The sequence below is a fragment of the Nanorana parkeri genome, unplaced genomic scaffold (genome assembly GCF_000935625.1).
Source record: "Nanorana parkeri isolate BGI_ZX_2015 unplaced genomic scaffold, ASM93562v1 scaffold310, whole genome shotgun sequence".
Classification (NCBI taxonomy): domain Eukaryota; kingdom Metazoa; phylum Chordata; class Amphibia; order Anura; family Dicroglossidae; genus Nanorana; species Nanorana parkeri.
The window spans coordinates 529,026-548,596 of NW_017306578.1; the positions used below are offsets into that span (position 1 = coordinate 529,026).

Here is a 19,571-nt window from a genome sequence, read left to right on the forward strand (position 1 = left end):
TAACAAGAAAGAGCTGGGAGAACTAATTAAGTTAATTGGCAACAGGGTATAAAAAGAGCATCTTAGAGAGTCAGAGTGTCTCAGAAATTAAGATGGGCAGAGGTTCACCAATCTGTGAAAAGCTGCACCCAAATGTTGTTGAAAAATTTCAGAAAAATTGCAAAGGCTTTACATATATTATCTACAGTAAATAATATCAAAAGATTTAGAGAATCTGAAGAAATCTTTGTGTGCAAGGGAAAAGGCAGAAACACAATATTGGATGCTTGTGATCTTCGGGCCCTCAGCACTACATTAAAAGCAGGCATGGATCTGTGATGGACCGCACTTCATGGGCTCAGAAATACTTCCAAAAATCACTGTCTGTGAACACAGTTGCGCCTTGCCATCTAAAAATGCAAGTTAAAGCACTATCATGCAAAGAAGAAGCCAAATTTGAACATGATCCAGAAACGCCGCCATCTTCTCTGGGCCAAAGCTCATTTGAAATGGTCTGTTGCAAAGTGGAAAACTGTTCTGTGGTCGGACTAATCAAAATTTTACATTCTTTTTGACAACCAGGGGCACCGCGTCTTCTGGACTAAAGAGGAGAGGGACCTTCTAGCTTGTTATCAGCACTCAGTTCAAAAGTTTACATCTCTGATGGTATGGGGCTACATTAGTGCGTATGGAATGGCCAACTTGCACATCTGGAAAGGCACCATCAGTGCTGAAAGATATATCCAGGTTTTAGAGCAGCATATGCTCCCATCCAGACGAAGTCTATAACAGGGAAGGCCTTTCATATTTCAGCAGGACAATGCAAAACCGCATACTGCATCTATGACAACAGCATGACTTCGTAGTAGAAGGGTCCCGGCGTTTAACTGGCCTGCATGCAGTCCAGACATTTCATCAATTGACAATATTTGGAATAGTTTTGGGCTCAATGTTCGAGTCGACCAAGAGTTTGTGTGTTTGGCGAACACACGAGCTATGAAGGCGTTCCGTGGGCTGTTTGCTCAGTGCCTTGTGAACCCCTGATTGCACCTGGAGCACAGGTCAGGTGCAAGACTTTGCCCAATCACGGCACAGTGCACTGAAGAGCCATGATTGGGCAAATTCATGATGACTTTGCCCAATCATGGCTCACCTGTCAGGTGCCGTACAACTGTAAACAGTTGGATGGAGCTAGCTAGCTGTCACCGCTAGCTCCACCCAAATGTTTACATTTTGCTAGCATCTGTCAGAATTTCTATTTATTTTTTCTTGTTTTATTTTTTATTTAGTCGAGTCGTCGTCGTCGTCGACCCTGCTGGACGTCGTAGATTACATTGGTGGATCCATTTTTTGGGTTTCTTTTTTTTTCAATAAAGGAATTGTCCTTTGTTGCGTTTTTATTTCAATGAAAGGATTTGTCCTAAAAGTCTGGCCTCCTTTAAAATTTAATGTAACCCTTTAGTAAATGGGTAGGGGTAAAAGTACCCCTTACTCATTCACAAGGGAGGGGGGCGCATTTGGTGACCCTTTTATTAAAGGGGTACCCTAATGGGAATAAGTCCCCCCCTGCCCGCACCCCCACAACCAACGCCCCAGGGCTTGTGGGGAAGAGGCCCTTGACCCCATCGGCACCCTTCCAGTGCCGAGGGCATGTGGCCTGGTATGGGAGAAAGGGAGGGGGCACTCGCTCGTCCCCCTCCTTTCTTGCCCTGCCAGGCCTGTGCTCAGATCAAGGGTCTGGTTGGGAATTTTAGGGGAACCCCATGTTTTTTCCCCCCATTTTTGGGGGTGGGGGTTCTTCAAAATTCCTACAAATTTCATTTTTGCTGCAGCAGGTTCTATACATCATACAGATACGCCAATTTACAGACAGTTTAAGGGGACCCCCAGGCACGATATTTTAAAGTATTTTTTCATTTTTATTGTTTCACTTTTAGCAATGTTAAAATTACTGCTCCTTTAAAAACTGTATTTTTTAAAGTGTTATTTGCATTGATGCATGTCCCCTAGGGCAGTGCCCCAATACCCATACCCTTTTTTATGGCCATTAACTTGCATATAAGCCTTCAAAAAGGGGATTATTGATTTTTCAAGTTCGGTTCCCATAGACTTGCATTGAGTTTGAGTTCGAATTCAAACTTTTTCCATGTTCGGTGTGAAGTCGAACTTTCAAACACGGGGGAGTTCGGCTCATAACTATTGGGGTGTACCGTTTCCATGAAACGGTGTATTTGGTCAGCAACAATGTTTAGGTAGGTGGTACGTGACAAAGTAACATCCACATGAATGGCAGGACCAAGGTTTTCCAGCAGAAAATGACCCAAAACACCACACTGCCTCCACTGGCTTGCCTTCTTCCCCTAGTGCATCCTGGTGCCATCTCTTCTTCAACAGGCAAGCAAAAAAATTTGATTCATCAGACCAGACCACCTTCTTCCATTGCTCCGTCGTCCAGCTCTGATGCTCAGGAGTCCATTGTAGGCACTTTTGGTGGTGGACACGGGTAGCATGGGCACCGTTACCAGTCTGCGGCTACAAAGCCCATATGCAACAAACTGCAATGCACTGTGTTTTCATACACCTTTTTATCAGAACCAGCATGAACTTTTCCAGCACTCTGTGCAACAGTAGCTCTGCTATTGGATTGGATTCCACAGGCCAGCCTTCGCTCCCCAAATTAATCAATGAGCCTTTGCTGCCCATGACCCTGTCTCCGGTTCACTGGTTTTCCTTCCTTGGACCACTTTTGGTAGGTCCTGACCACTGCAGACCAGGAACACCCCACAAGAGCTGCATTTTTGGACTTGGTCTGATCCATTGATCTAGCGTCACAATTTGGCCGCTGGCTTGCCAACACACCAGGGAAAATCTTCACTGGGTGCCTAATATATCCCACCCATTTTCAGGTGTCATTGTAATGAGATAATCAATGTTATTCACTTCACCTGTCAGTGGTCATAATGTTATGGCTGATCGGTGTGTGTGAGTTTGGGCAGACGACGGGAGACTGCAGGTAACTTTTGACCCCTTACACTTCAACTGACTGAAGTGTCAGGCGCAGCCAAGGTTTACAAAGTTAAATAAGGTGGTAAACCGAAATATTTTGCAAGGTAGACTGCACAATTGTAATAATTTATTCAGATTCTTGCATAAACCCAGTTGTATTGTTTTGCTTCTGGAAGAAGCTCAGTGTCACTATTGTGCTGCAAAGTTATTGCTATCAAAATCGTGCTTTGGGTAAACTGCATTAGAATCTTCAGGGCATTCAGGTTGACATTTATTTTTATCACAAGTTTGTTTGCAGACCAAAAATATCTAACAATGATTTCAACAATGTTCAACAACAAACCTTTTTTTTATGTAAGGTTACTTAATGACAAAAAGGAAACTAAAAAGTTTCCAATGCTTTTCAATTAAAGTTGTATGTAAGTTACACTTTTGCACAGTGACTATAAGGGCAGAGATATACAACTGTAATAGGCTACCTGTATGCCAGCTTCTTTAATTAGAAAATGCTTGTAGAAGATTCAGCTCTAATTAAATTAACTTTCGTGAACTCATCTCAGGCTTGGAATCTATAGGCATATTTTATCCTGGTGGTTTAGGAACATTCACTTTATTATACTTACCTCCCAGCTTTCTGAGTTGACCAAAAAGGAAAAACATTTAGCAGAGTATGTGGGCAAAGGACATATCACTCTGCTCCTCAAAAAACTCCACTCGCTTGGCCTACAAGACTCTGCTTTCTCATGGTTTTCCTCCTACCTATGTAAGCACTCTACATCTTCCTCTCCTCTTCCCCTTTCTGTTGGGGTCCCCCAAGTCTCTGTCCTTGGATCACTTCTTTTCTCTATCTACACCTCCTCTCTTGGTAAGTTGATCACCTCACATGGCTTCCAGTATCATCTTTATGCTGATAACACTCAAATATATCTTTCCACTCCACAACTCACCTCCTCAGTCTCCTTACGTATCACTAACTTACTAACTGACATATCAGTCCGGATGTCGCAACATTTCTTAAAGCTCAATCTTTCAAAAACTGAGCTCATGGTATTCCCTCCCCACTGCAAACCCTCCCCCAAATTTTCGATCATGATTGATTACACAACTATCCAACCCTCCCCCCATACCAGGGTGCTAGGTGTCATCCTTGACTGGGACCTCACCTTTCTTCCTCACATCCAATCCCTATCCAAATCCTGCCGTATTCACCTTCGAAACGTCTCCAAAATATGCCCCTTCCTCACCAATGAAACCACAAAGCTGCTCATCCACTCACTTGTTATCTCTCATCTCAACTATTGTAACTCCCTCCTCATTGGCCTACCTCTACACAGGCTATCTCCCCTTCAGTCTATCATGAATGCTGCTGCCAGACTTATCCACCTAACCAACCTCTCAGTATCTGCAACCCCTCTCTGTCAATCCCTGCACTGGCTTCCAATCGTCCAAAGGATAAAATTCAAAATATTAACAACCACTTACAAAGCCATTCACAACTCAGCCCCAGGTTACATCTCCAGCCTTGTCTCAAAGTATCACCCTAACTGCCCCCTACGCTCCTCCCAAGACCTCCTGCTCTCTAGCTCCTTTGTCAACTCCTCCCATGCTCGCCTCTTCTCTAGAGTCTGCCCCATTCTTTGGAACTCTTTACCCCAACCTGCCCGTCTATCTCTCCCACTCTGACTGCCTTTAGGCGATCCCTTAAGACTCATCTCTTCAGGGTAGCTTAACAATTCATCCCCACACAGCTACCTCCTCATGTATTACTTACCCCTCCCTTTTTAGATTGTAAGCTCTCAAGGGCAGGGCCCTCCTTACCATCTTGTCTTGAATTGTATTGTAATTGTAATGTCTTCCTTATATTGTAAAGCGCTGCGCAAACTATTGGCCCTATATAAATCCTTTATAATTATAATAATAATGCTACGTTACATGGACCATGAAGAATATGCAAAAGAATCATAGGTTAAACCCCTAAGTGCGTTTTATACTGGCTTTATACTGCTTTTTATCCTGGTTTTCAAATATCAAATGCAATAATATAGAGTTTGGGCGAGGGTTACTCTCACCAACTCAAGATTGTCACACATACTCCATGTGACTCTTCCACACATCCCTTGTGTGTCACAGGCTCACTAAGCCTTCTTGACTGATTCCAAGGTGCCTCCTGCGCACACACAGCCACTTGGCTTCACTCTGGCTTCTGGGTGGAGTCCTCCTGACTCCTGAGCACAACCTGTCCCTCTTCCCAGCAGGAGCCCTCATTTGCCTGCAGCCCACATCACACCGACTCCTGCCTTTAGCTCTGGTCTGGGCTCTTAATGAGGCTGCTTTCAGCCACCTGATCAATGGCAACACCTGACCTCAGTACTGGAGATTTCATCCCACCCAGAGCTCTAAGAAATCTCCAGAGATCCAGATCCTAGCTACAATCCAGAAAAGGCCAGCTTCTTCCCTGCAAATCTATTTATATTCTGGAACCTCTCAGCCCCTCTGGCTGAGAGTCTTGGGTATCTGTGTCGCCAGCATACTCCGTGGCAGTATCAGCAAAACAGCAGAATTAGTTAAATGTTCAAGAGCAGCTGTTGTTAAAGTGTTTAAAGACTGGACTGTCAGACGAAAATCTGGGTCTGAACGTGTGAATTGTGGCCGTCAGCGACTAGTCAATGTTAGGGCAGAATGGAGTGTGGCAAGACTGGTACAAGACAACATAAGGGCAACAGTGCAGTGTCAGATTCCTCGCATCACCTTTCAACATCTCGTGGAGTCAAGAGGGGGCCCAACGAAGTCATCTCGTGGAGTCATCTCGTGGCCCAACGAAGTACTGATGGGGTGGTCATAATAATCTGGCCACTCAGTGTGTATACATACACTTGTGCTCATAAGTTTGCATACCCTGGCAGAATTTATGATTTCCTGGCCATCTTTCAGAGAATATGAATGATAACACGAAAACCTTTCTGTCAATCATGGGTAGTGTTTGGCTGAAGCCATTTATTATAAATCAACTGTGTTTACTCTTTTCCAATCATATTGACAACAGAAACTACCCAAATGACCCTGATCAAAAGTTTGCATACCCTGGTGATTTTGGCCTGATAACATGCACACAGGTTGACACAAAGGGGTGTGAATGGCTATTAAAGGGAACCATCCTCACCTGTGATCTGTTTGCATGTAATCAGTGTGTGTGTGTATAAAAGGCCAATGAGTTTCTGGCCTCCTGACAGACCCATGCATCCTTCATCCAGTGCTGCACTGATGTGTCTCGATTCTGAGTCATGAGGAAAGCAAAACAATTGTCAAAGGACCTGCGGTAAAAGGTAGTTGAACTGTATAGAACAGGAAAGGGATATAAAAAGATATTCAAGGAATTGAGAATGCCAATCAGCAGTGTTCAAACATGAAGGGTTCTGTTGAAACCAAACCACGGTCAGGTAGACCAACTAAACTGTCAGCCACAACTGCCAGGAAAATTGTTTGGGATGCAAAGAAAAACCCACAAATAACTTCAGGTGAAATACTGGACACTCTGAAAAACATGTGGTGTGGCTGTTGCAAGATGCACAATAAGGAGGCACTTGAAGAAAGATGGGCTGCATGGTCAAGTCATTTGGAGTGATGAGACCAAAATTGAGCTTTTTGGCCACAACCATAAACGCTACATTTGGAGAGGAGTCAACAAGGCCTATGATGAAAAGTACACCATTCCTACTGTGAAACACGCAGGTGGATCGCTGATGTTTTGGGGATGTGTGAGCTACAAAGGCACAGGAAAGTTGGTCAGAATTGATGGCACGATGAATGCAGTATGTTATCAAAAGATACTGGAGAACAATTTGCATGCATCGTCCCGGAAGCTGCGCATGGGACGTACTTGGACATTCCAACATGACAATGATCCTAAACACAAGGCCAAGTCGACCTGTCATTGGCTACAGCAGAATAAAGTGAAGGTTCTGGAGTGGTCATCTCAGTCTCCTGACCTCAATATCATTTGAGCCACTCTGGGGAGATCTCAAACGTGCAGTTCATGCAAGACAGCCCAAGAATTTACAGTACCTGGAGACTTTTTGCCAGGAAGAATGGGCAGCTGTATCATCTGAGAAGATAAAGAGCCTCATCCACACATACCACAAAAGACTTCAAGCTGTCATTGATGTTAAAGGGGGCAACACCGTATTAAGAAATGGGGTATGTAAACTTTTGATCAGGGTCATTTGGGTAGTTTCTGTTGTCATTATGATTGAAAAAGAGTAAACACAGTTGATTGATAATAAATGGCTTCAGCCACACTACCCATGAGTGACAGAAAGAAAGGTTTTCGTGTTATCATTCATATTCTCTGAAAAGTGGCCAGGAAATCATAAATTCTGCCATGGTATGTAAACTTATGAGCACAACTGTGTGTGTATATATATATATATATAATGTGTGTATAGAGAGAGAGAGAATGATAGTTATTTGATCCCCTGCAGATTTTGTAAGCTTTCCCACTTACAAAGTAACGAAAGGTCTATATTTTTTTATCCTAGGTGTATTTTAAATGATAGAGAAAGAATACCAACCGACAATCCAGAAAAACACAGGATACAAATGTTATAAAAGGAGTTGCAGTTCAGTGAGTAAAATAACTATTTGATCCCCTACCCAACAATAATTCTGGCTCCCACAGACTGGCTATGTGGTACACAGATTAGTCCTATCAATGATGATCATGAGAAATGTGAGGGATCAGCCCAGAACTACACGGGAGGAGCTTGTGAATGATCTCAAGGCAGTTGGGACCACAGTCACCAAACAAACCATTGGTAACACAATACACCGCCATAGATTGAGATCCTGCCGCACCAGCAAGGTCGCCCTCCTCAAGAAGGAACATGTACAGGCCCGTCTGAAGTTTGCCAAATGATTCAGAGAAGGATTGGGAGAAAGATCTGGGGTCAGATGAGACCAAAAGTGAGCTCTTTGGCATTAACTCAGCTCGCTGTGTTTGGAGGAAGTAAAATGCTGACTATGACCCTAAGAACACCATCCCTACAGTCAATCACGGAGGTGGAAACATTATGCTTTGGGGCTGTTTCTCTGCTAAAGTTACAGGCCGACTTTGCCGCATTGAGGGGCCAATGGACAGGGCCATGTATTGTAAAGTCTTGGATGTGATCCCCCTTCCCTCAGCCAGAACACTGAAGATGGGTCATGGATGGTTCTTTCAGCATCACAATGACCCAAAATATACCGCCAAGGCAACAAAGCAGTGGCTCAAGAAGAAGCACCTTAAGGTCATGGAGTGGCCTAGCCAGTCTCCAGACCTTAATCCTATAGGGATTTGACTCACATAATGTATTTGACTCAAAATGACTATGTTCAACATGTATAATAGATGGATGCACTTGATCTAAATACTGCCTTTTAGAATATTTGCAATTGAATTTTTCCCGTTTTATTCCTGTATGTATTTGTTTTATAATCTAGATGTTATTTAAAATAAAAATCTTTCTACCAAACTTCAAGCCAAGGTGTCATATCTCTCACAAACCCCGGTATTTTTCTGCTTTGTGTTGTAATTAACTATATTGTAGGGGGAGAGATCACACCAGGGGAATCATTTGGCCAGCCACCCTTGTTTGTCTTCTTAATCCTATAGAAAATTTATGGAGGTAGCTGAAACTTCGAGTTGCCAAGCGACAGCCAAGAAACCTTAAGGATTTAGAGAAGACCTGTAAAGAAAAGTGGACCAAAATCCCTCCCCAGATGTGTGCAAACCTGGTAACCAACTACAAGAAGATTCTTACCTGTGTGCTTGCCAACAAGGGTTTCCCCACCAAGTACTAAGTCATGGTTTGCTTGTGGGTTCAAATACTTATTTCACACACTGAACTGCAACTCAATTTATAACATTTGTATCATGTGTTTTTTCTGGATTTTTGGTTGGTATTCTGTCTCTATCATTTCAAATACACCTATGATAAAAATTATAGACCATTTCTTTGTAAGTGGGAAACAAACTATATATATATATGCAACTACTGAAATTGTGTGAGGTCCCTTATAGGGGATGATGACCATTCTGAAGTAAACGTGAGAAGAGCCAAAGGTCTGGGATTCTGTTGTGCAGGTGTTTGTGATCGTACACAGGGATATGATGTAATTACATATACAACAAAAATGCACAATGCAGTACCAATATCAGTACCAATGCAGTACCAATACCAACCTTTAGATGAGCTGCCGACATTATCTTTTGTTTTCCATTCCTGGTATTCCTATGAATAACATACTTCCTCTACTCACACATTGACTGTATCTATGGGGGAGCCATGGTTGCCACCTAAACTATACTTCAAACATGACTTCCACTCTTCATTTCCATTACACAAAGCAGTGGTTAGGACCCACAGAGCCCTGCTACCCTGGTGAGGCCCCCTCAAAGCTCTGGTGAGACCCCACAGAGCCCTGGTTTAACCAGGCCTCTTTGGCGTCTCACCAGGGCCTTGAGGGGTCTCACCAGGCTGGTGAAATCGCACATAGCCATGGTGGGACCCCATAGAGCCCTGGTGAGACCCTACGGAGCCCTGGTGCTGGTGAGACCCTACAGAGCCCGTGTGGGATCTCACCAGGGCTCTGAGGAGTCTAACCAGTCTAATCCAGTCTATACCACATTTACTACTGACTAATGCAGAGTTGCAATGCAAGCAGATCAGCTAAAAGCAGTTGGATCTGTATGTGCGTTATAATTAATCGAAATTAGTCGATTAATCGATTTTAAAAAATGTTGATCGAACAGGAAATGTTTTATCATTACCAGCCCTATATACATACATACATACATACATACATACATACATACATACATACATACACACACACTCTGTATAACTGTTATATAGGCGCTATATAAATCCTGTATATGGAATCCATTGATTACCATTCCAGTCCACCAATATAAACCATTGTTGTGCGGAAGCCAAGGCTCTTCTGAGATCCTTTAAAGTAAGTCCCTAGCAAAGATCCATTTGAGGCAGAATACCATCTTAAAGGACCAAAAACTGAAAACGAACAGGAAAATAGGAAGCAACTAAAATCCATTGATTTTTGTGTTCTGTTAAGGATGGTAAAATAATGTATTATATTAAAAGCTACAATAATTATAGTATTGTAGCCTTTAGCTTTGATCTATTGTTGCAAATCTATGTAAAGTAATACATCCCTGCGTATATTCCATAAATCAGACTTGTATTTTTACTAAAATTTCAAAGAGGTATCAAAATGTATTTTATGTGTATAGAATAAGTAGCCAACCATTATTACAGAGGCCCCTCATCTTTCGCATCCTAACCCTTTTCCACATAGCACAGTTTCACCAGAGTTTTGTGCTTGTTCATCAGGTTATACATTGATGGAGAGGTGCTATTGTGGAAAAATAGATACGTTAGGAGTGAATATATAACCTGTGGAGCTATAGTTGTTGAACTTCAACTCCTAAAGCTCTAGGCCAGAGGTAGGCAACCTCTACATTCCAGCTATGGTAAACCTACAAAATCCCATGATGCACTGCAAGACTCTTGACAGCTACAGGCGTGACTCCTAAAGGCACAGGCATGATGAGGATGTGAGTTTTACCACAGCTGGAGTTCCAAAGTTGCCTACCGCCACTCTGGGTAGACTGAAAAAACACAATTTAAAATTCATGCATAGCCAGAACTTTTTAAGGTTTTAGATAATGTGGGGTAGGGCTAAACCCATGTGTTTTTTATTTTTTTGCTGTTTTGTGTTCTGCTTGGGAGATTTTCCTTCACTTCCTGACCCAAAGATGCAAAAGAAAGTGAAAGGAAATCTCTATAAAGTATAGGGAATTCCTCTTTTAGACAGGGTCAAAAACTCTGCATTTTCAATTACTTTCCATCTTTGCAACAATGGTAACCAGTACAAGCTAAGATAGAATTAAAACTTTGGATGGAAAATCTGACAGAGGGAGACATGGGTAGGCATGTCCTTGAGCAGGGGCATGTGAATTTCTGAGGAAGGATGAATGTCAGCTGGGGTAGTTAGAAACAATGTCTGTTAGTGTGTGGTTGGCATCGAGATCTTTACTCTTAGGCTTGATTCTCATGGCGGCTACCACGGCTCCCATCCTCTGGCCTGCAACTGTCAGCAATCCCTGCTTAATGTGTGGTAGTGATGTACAGGCTGTAGAATGTAGGAGCAGAGCAACAAACGAGAGCCTAATGCTTCTGACCTGTGCTCTGAATGCTACCATGACAGTGTCTGGGCTGCTCTACACTGAAGGGAGAGGGGATGGAGATATGGGATTTGTAGGCCAGATGGGGAGCACAGGTGAGGGTAATGCAATGTGACCAGGAACAGGCACCAATGTTTCAGGGCCACAAAAAACAGTTGGCCCAAGGGTCACCAGTAGGATAAGGTGCTTATTCTTTACATGCACTATATAGATATCTATTTTTAGGCTGGGTTCACACCTAGGCGTATCGAATATGCGCGTTTTGTGCCGTGCGTTTTTACCGTGGCACAAAGCGCGTTTCTGAGGGCTACCTGGCTGCATCCCAATGGATACGCGCGGCAAATACGCCCCAAAGAAGCTCCAGTACTTCTTTGGGCGTAGGGCATTTGCAGCGCGTTCCTACGCGCTGTAAAATGCCCAGGTGGGAACCATGCCCATAGGCAATCATTGGTTTTCACATGTTGAGCGTTTTACAGAGCGTAGGTACACGCTGTAAAGCGCCCAGGTGTGAACCAGGCCTTACTGATTGCAAATGTCATTGTATTTAATTTTGTTTTTGTCTTATTCTTTAGTGTTGTCAATGAAATTCCTCAATATAACTTCACAAAGCTGGATGAGCTCATGGATCTTCTGATGGAGAATGACTTGGTGCCAGGTTAGAATAAATATTCCCACTTAATTCAATTACAATGTATGGCCAAGTGGACAAACACTTTATTTATTAAGGCATTATAATGATATCCAAAGTTCAGTGATGCAGACAAAAAACAGATTTCACCTTTTATCAATTTAAAGCACACATAACAATAAATGATGATAAGGAATGCTACACTTTGTTCCCTATAGGCTTGTTCATAATGACTTAGTATCTTGGAAGTATGTTTTTACTTTTACTGTAACTTTTTTTGCTTTGTAATGATTAGGACATACTTTCTTTGGCTGATGTTTATGTGTGAATGTAGATTAGTGTAGTTTTTTTTCTTTATCTTGCAATGTTCCATGTTTAAAAAAAAAAGATAATTTTGCATAGGCATGTCCCTATAGCAATACTGGGCATTTTCAAGAGTACTTGTACTCGTGAAAATGCTCTGATCCTAAAGGTAGATACCGGCCCTTTAAACTTTAAAACCGAGCGGCTGCCTGAGGTCCCGCGCTTGCTGGGGGCCTCAGACAGCCTGCTGGGGACCTCAGGCAGCTGTCTCTGACAGTGCCAGTCCGGCCGCACATCACCTCCTGCTCCTTCCCAAGACCGGCACTGCAGAGAACACCCCCCATACCCAAACATACAGCCCTGGAGCCTGGCACGAGCACGGCACCCACCCATTCAGCCCTGGAGAGCCCGGCTCCCACCCGCAGATCCCTGGAGAGCCCAGAACCCACCCGCAGAGCCCTGGAGAGCCCGGCACCCACACGCAGCCCTGATGGGACACAAAAGCAGCCCTGGTGGGATCTGCACACAGCCCTGGTGAGACCCAAACGCAGCCCTGCTGGGACCTGCACGCAGCCCTGGTGAGACCCCAACGCAGCCCTGATGAGACTCAAATGCCTGGCGAGATCTGCGTGCAGCCCTGGTGAGACCCAAATGCAGCCCTGGTGAGATGTGCATACAGTCCTGTTAAGACCAAAACCTTGCCATTCTCCATTGCTGTATAATCAATGATTATTTCTCAGCTTTACATTTTTCCCAAGACATGGTCTTTGTGATAAAGTGATCAATGATTATACAGCAATAGAGAATGGCAACCGGCTATAGAGGACTACAAATCTCAGCAATCAATGATTGCTGGTTTCCATTCTCCATTGAGGTATACTCATGGATTGAAGGGATCTGTAGTCCTGGTCGTCATTCTCCATTGCTGAATAATCATGGACTAAGTTACAGTTCTTCATAATAATGAAACAAACTGCCCTAAAATCATTAGTCTGTATTGTTAGATCCAGTTTCCCCAAATCAAATTTCAAATATCAACAGATTTTGAGTGATTAACTTGCTTACCTTTTTAAAGGCTTTGAGTTAATGGGAAATCCATCTGGATATTTTACCGATTTTGAAGATAAAGTCCAAGTGAAAGAATGGCGATATCTAATCTACTCAATTGCAAAGAGGTACATAGGTAAGTTTATTGTTGTTTAGTCAGACATATTTAGCTTATCAGGATATGACAGACATGTCATAAACATGGCATTTTATGATTTAAAGTGTATGTCAAGCCAAACATTTTCTCTTTTGCTGCTATCTGGGGCTCTGTTAGAGAAATGTTTCCTCACTTCCTGTTCTGCTGACAGCATTCCAGACTGGAACTTAAGGGAAATCTCCAACAGCAGCACATAACTAAATATGCCTTTCTTTAGTAAAGTAGGCTAGAACCCCGGTCAGATTTTTATTTCTGTCTGTGTCTCTGTTGCAGATTTTCCCTCACTTCCTATCTGGTAAAACTGCTGTCAGTAGAACAGAAGTGAAGGTAAATCTCTCTAATAGAACCCCCCAGGAGTTCTAATCCTTCCTTATCATATCTTAAACTAAACTTGGCTTGACAAACACTTTAATATTTAATACAAATTAATAAGAATGTATAAACAACAAAAATAAAGATATACTGTAGATGAGGTGCATGATAAACCTATCTGCAAAGATGTCAGACCTGTATTAAGACAATAATATGCTTTTACGCATGTCCAAACATACCCATATTATTAATGGGCACGAGAACATTGAAGTAGGAACAGCTGATGGAGATGGTAACCAGACTTAAACATTTACATGTCCTACGTGGTCCCTGGAACTTTACAGAATCATATTCTGTCTTCTGAAGTTCATCTAAAAGAATACAACCTGTTGACCTGTATACTCCATCATATAAAAATTTGGTTACCTTTCAGTCTCCGTACTGGCGAACAGTAGCTGGTAAGGACTGGGTGGAGATTCATTACATCATCGTGCATATCTAGTACCAATGGGTGGTAGGACTTTGTCTGAACCCGGGTTAGTTGCTCCTTGTCCCTGCACAGGACCAACATTTGCCAAGATGTATTTAAAATAAAATCCGTCTAATTCAATTTGAGCAGCAACCAGAAGTTGCTGCACCTGAGAATGTTTTATTTCAACGTTATTAATTTGTTAAAGGAGAACTATGGGGTTAGGGCTTTTCCCCATAGTTCTCCTAAGAGTAACGGGAGGACACAAACTAGCATCCTCCCGTCACCCAAAGCTCAGTATAGTGCGAGCTACAGCTCGCGGTATACAGAGACGCCGCAGCTGAAACGGATCCCGACAATTATGTCTGGATCCACTCAGCTGCGTGAGTGACAACTGGATCTGCCTATCTAGAGGCAGAGCCAGCTGTACCCGCCCCCTCCCCCGTCCGTTCCGCCAGTCAGTGCTGGAGGATCGGACAGGGGAGGAGGGAATCCAGTCCCTCCCCTGTCACTGCTCTCTGCAGTGACAGGATCGAGAAGTGAGCGAGCACTGGTATGTGTTCGCACACTTCCCGATCTACTGAGCCGACTTGTGACAGTTTCATTGTCACAGGTCGGCTAGAACTATGAGGATGAGTGAAAATCACTCACCTCATAGTTCTCCTTTAACAACAGTGTGTAAAGAATCATCAGCTCGAGCATCAGCATATATGTTTTCAATGCCATTGTTTGCCCAAAGCTAAATGTCAGTGACACCTGCTTACTGTGTATACTGTCTTTATTCTTTTGGTCAAAACAAGTCATCCTCTTGGTAATTTTACTTGAGACTTAAATAATCGCACTTATTGTTCTGAAGACAGTTGCTTTCTCTGTGTCCCGATTGATGGCACTCGACAAAACACGATACTACATGCTGGCAGTAATAATGGATGTGTATATACTGACAATATGTTTTTTTAATTTTGGAGTGGTATTGTCTCTGTTTAGTATACAGTATGTTTATGGTAGCTAAATGTGTTAATAAAAGGAAATAAGCCCAGATCATATGTTCAGCCAAATACTGAAGCCATATGTGTAAACACTAAAAATGTTAAATACGTCCCGGACATCACAGATTTGGCTCTGAAAAGAACATCTGCAATGTTCGAGTGCAATGAGTTTGGCGCAAAAATGCACTAAAAGCCATAATATTTGCGTAGTGGTGATTATGCGCATATAGTCAGCGAGGGTCTAGTTACATTGCTAAATTATAAACTAGTGCAAGGCTGGTTATGATTTGCAATCTATATTGTCACCAAAATGAGAATGTGTTGGGATATGTAGTAATTTAAAAAAAAATGAAATGTCTTGGGGTTCCCCATAATATATTCCAACCAGACCCTTATCCAGGCATGCAACTTGTGTGGCCAGGAAAGAGAGGGCAGCAAGCGTGCAGGCATCCTTCCAGTACCATACCAGGCCATATGCATTTCAAAACTGGGGTGTACTTGTGTGGAGGATAGCAAGCACCCAAAGTTGAGGGACAAGGGCCTTTTTCTCACCTCAGTGTGCCCAAAAAGTAGTTGGGGTTAATAGTAAAATGGAGAGGACTTATAGTGGAAGCGCCTTTTATAATAATTGTTATGAGGGGGTCACATTTGCCTTTAGCAGTGTAGGTACCCAAATTTTGCAGCCTCTTGCAGTCCAATGTGCAGCAGAGCTCAGACTGTGAGAGGGAGAAGCAGCAGAAGAAAGTCAGTTGTACTGGAGTGCTCATAAGCAAGCAAGGAACTTGCAGGTAGGAAGAAAGAGCAGAGTAACAGATGAGTTCACCAGTCACCTGCTTCTCCTTTCAAGGAAAGGAAAAGATATATATGTTTCGGGACTGCAGCAAAGACAACGCAGGTCTCTTGCCCTGTTAGACTAGGCTGTGCAAGTGTTAGGACTGGATTGACAGAAATACAAATCCTTTGCCATCTACAATGGCTCCCATATATGTATTCCTCAAGCGTTTGCCTGACATTAGGTGATGCGGCCCATTACCGTTTACTTAAAACCTTTGTATTAATTTTGGACCTTTTAAATGCTTCATAAAATTATAACATAGAAGCAGCAAACAGACCATATACTGTATAAACATTGTTGAGCATTTTTGAGGTGCATTTGCCAGCCTGTGAAATTGCACTGTTGTGACACTATTATATTCTTCTTTAACAGAAAAATACGGTTTATCTCATGTCTCATCATGGAACTTTGAAACTTGGAACGAACCAGACCATCATGATTTTGACAATGTGTCTGTCACAGTGACAGGTATGTCATTTGATTTTTTCGTTCTTATTGCTTAAAGTATATGTAAAACCCAAATTTTTATTTAGCTTTGGGTTGAGTTGGGAAGGGTTAAAACCCCTGTCATTTTTTCCTATGTCCTATGGGGGGGGGGATTTTCCCTACTTCCTGTCCCAGAGACACAGCAGAAAATAAGAGGTGATCTGTCTAAAGCAGGGGCAGTGAATTAAAAGAGAACTATGGCACAACATTTTTTGGCCATAGTTCTCTTTAGAGTCACAGGAGGACATATACTAATGTCCTACTGTGACCCAAAACTCAGCATATAGCAGGCTATTGTTGGGATTCACCCTGTCTCGTGATTGACAGCTGACTCTGGCTCTCTAGAGGCAGAGCCAGCTGTGCCCACCCCCTCCCCTGTCCGTTCCTTCAGTCAGCGCTGGAGGATCGGAGAGGCGAGAAAGGAATCCCTACGGGGAGCGGTGACTGACGGTCACTACTCTCTGCATGTAGAAGATCGGGAACTGAGTGATCAGGGGTATGTGATCGCATAGTTCTCGATCAATAGAGCCGACGTTTGACAGCTTCAGTGTCACACATCGGCTCTAATTACGAGCAGGGCTCAAAATTTCCACTTGCCTGCTCACATTTGGCGAGTAAAAATAAAGTGAGGGCGAGTGGAAATTTGGGTCTCCAAGTACCGGTCCGCGGACCAACTCCAGCCAGCGAGCTGGTACCTGGTGGCCCGCAGCCAGCTGACATGTCAGGCACACGGTCGCAGACCGCGTACCTGACTTGCAGGAGCAGCTCCACGGTCTGCATCTGTGTCGGATGCAGACCGCAGAGCAGCTCCTGTCTGCTCTGGCTTCCTTCGGCCGGAGCTCTGACAGTTCTGAGCTCCGGCCGAAGGAAAGAATGTATGTGAGGAGGGCTTATAACAGGGGGGTATATTATTTTATGTGTACGGGGGGAATTTTATTATATTTGTGCGGGGGGGTGTAATGTTGAGAAGTGTATTATTGTGTTTTAAGCTGCCCATACACCTTACAACCATCGATCCTTGGTGCTGATAAATAGGTCAGTGTGAAGAGGTAATTGTACCCTTAAGTAGATGTATTAAGAGTCAACTGTTGCAAAGAACCTCTTCACATTTTTAACACTGAAAATCCATACACTGTTAAAAGCAACCCGTCCCTGTGCACTGTGTTACTGCTTTGACAGTAAATAAATCAATTTAAATAACCACATTACTTTTATATCCTGTAAACCAAACATATTAAACATGCTTTTATTCCTGCAGGTTTTCAGAATTACTATGATGCCTGCTCAGAGGGTCTTAAACAAGCAAGTCCACTTCTAAAATTTGGGGGACCTGGGGATTCATGCAGACCAAGGGCACCTATCTGTTGGGGTCTTCTGAGCCACTGCTTTAATGGGACTAATTTTTTCACTCAAGAAACAGGTGTTAGACTTGACTATATTGCCCTACATAAAAAGGTTTGTATGAAATGGTGTAATATCTTCATGGTTGTTTGTAATACTACAGCTGACATGGCCATATGTGCACATGACATAACAGTGTCATTGATTTGTCTTTCAATGTAACAAGTTTTATTGGGAACTAGAAGCTTTGACTTTGAAATTGAATTGACCTATACCCTGGGATTTAGGCATCCTTTCGAGATGGCTTGCACGTCTGCATGACACATGGAGGCATGTTGGAGGGCGAAGTGTCCATACCGTAGACATGACCATAGCAGTCAGAGAAGTTATGCAGCTAACAGCATTATAGCAACCAGTGCTGGGGTGTTGTTGCTTCAAAAAACACATTGATCTTATTTACCCCATTTTTCTTATATCTGATCTGGCGATATCTGGCCATACACTGTTCTATTTTTTAGAACAGATTCCTCTATTAACACTGCGAGCGCTTTGATCAAGGAAATCCCCGCTGTCTCTTTTGTATGGCAGAATTCCTGAACAGTGCCGGCAGCTGTCGGCTCAGCTCGTTCCAAGATTTTCTGACCAGCTTCTTTAATCAGCTGATTGAGGGATGCCGGCCGAAATTCACATAATGTGTAGCTAGCTTAAGCAATTCTGTTAAATTGTGTATATAGCCAATTTTTGTTTAGTTTTGTACAGCACAAAAGTACAGAAAAGGTTTTAGTTGCTCTGTGTCACTGCTAGGGAGATTAAGCCTTGGTGACCATTCTCACTGGAACAGAAAGTGATGGGAAAAACAAAGATTTACAGTTGTGTCACTAGAACCGATAAATAGGGAAAATCTTCCAATGGGATCATTGTTGCAGTGACGGTATAAAAGGGGATTTCCCTTCACTTTGGACAATTGTCCTCTCGCTTTCTGTTGTGTCTCTAGGGTGGAGTATAAAGCAAATTTCTTAAGCAGGCTAGGCAAAAACAAAACACAATTACTGGCGTTCTGCCCTTTCCCTATTTATCCACTTTATGGCACCCATAAAAAGTTTCTGATTAAACATTAAATGTTTTGCAAGATATCACTTGGTCTTCCAAAGCTGGCATAACTTTGCTTTATCAGGTCAATATAAGTAAATCTAAAATATTACATCTATTGTCGTCAATGCTTTAACAATTCAACAGTGTCTGTTTTGATTATTTTCACTCGGATGAAACCTAAATGGTCAACCCACTCAAGCCTCCACTGATCAGTTGTTTTGGGAATGGTCAAGCTACTCAGCCTGACCTTTGGCACTATGCATATTCTGCCTCAGAAATGAGTTCATATCATTTGCCTTATTCCAGACACCTTTTGATCAGCAAAGACACATATGTTATACAGTTTCCAACCTCCTTGTTCAATGTAAGTGATAAACATATGAAATGGCATTCATTGGAAACCCAACTGCTATTCTTACGGTTTAATGCCCTCTTGTGGTAATAAAGCTACATTGCATGGTTTAATAGCTTACAATTTTTAACTGCTAGTTATTTTTTTTAATTACAGGGAGGCGGAAGTTCATTGCACATTTTGGAGCAAGAAATCGACACTGTTTCAGAAATTCAAAGACTCTTTCCGAAGTTCAAGTCAGTCCCTATATACAATGATGAAGCAGACCCACTGGTTGGCTGGTCGACGCCACAGTCGTGGAGGGGTGATGTCACATATGGTGCCATGGTGGTA

General features: G+C 42.8%; 1 protein-coding gene across 1 annotated transcript in view; it reads left to right on the forward strand.

Annotated features, from left to right (window-relative positions):
• IDUA (iduronidase, alpha-L-) overlaps nucleotides 1–19,571 on the forward strand; it is a 108,699-nt gene that overhangs the window by 68,381 nt on the left and 20,747 nt on the right. Inside the window, exons 4-8 of the mRNA XM_018557922.1 lie at nucleotides 11,800–11,882; nucleotides 13,234–13,341; nucleotides 16,340–16,435; nucleotides 17,712–17,908; nucleotides 19,395–19,569. Coding sequence (XP_018413424.1) covers nucleotides 11,800–11,882; nucleotides 13,234–13,341; nucleotides 16,340–16,435; nucleotides 17,712–17,908; nucleotides 19,395–19,569 — 659 coding nt within the window. The remainder of the gene's footprint in view (nucleotides 1–11,799; nucleotides 11,883–13,233; nucleotides 13,342–16,339; nucleotides 16,436–17,711; nucleotides 17,909–19,394; nucleotides 19,570–19,571) is intronic.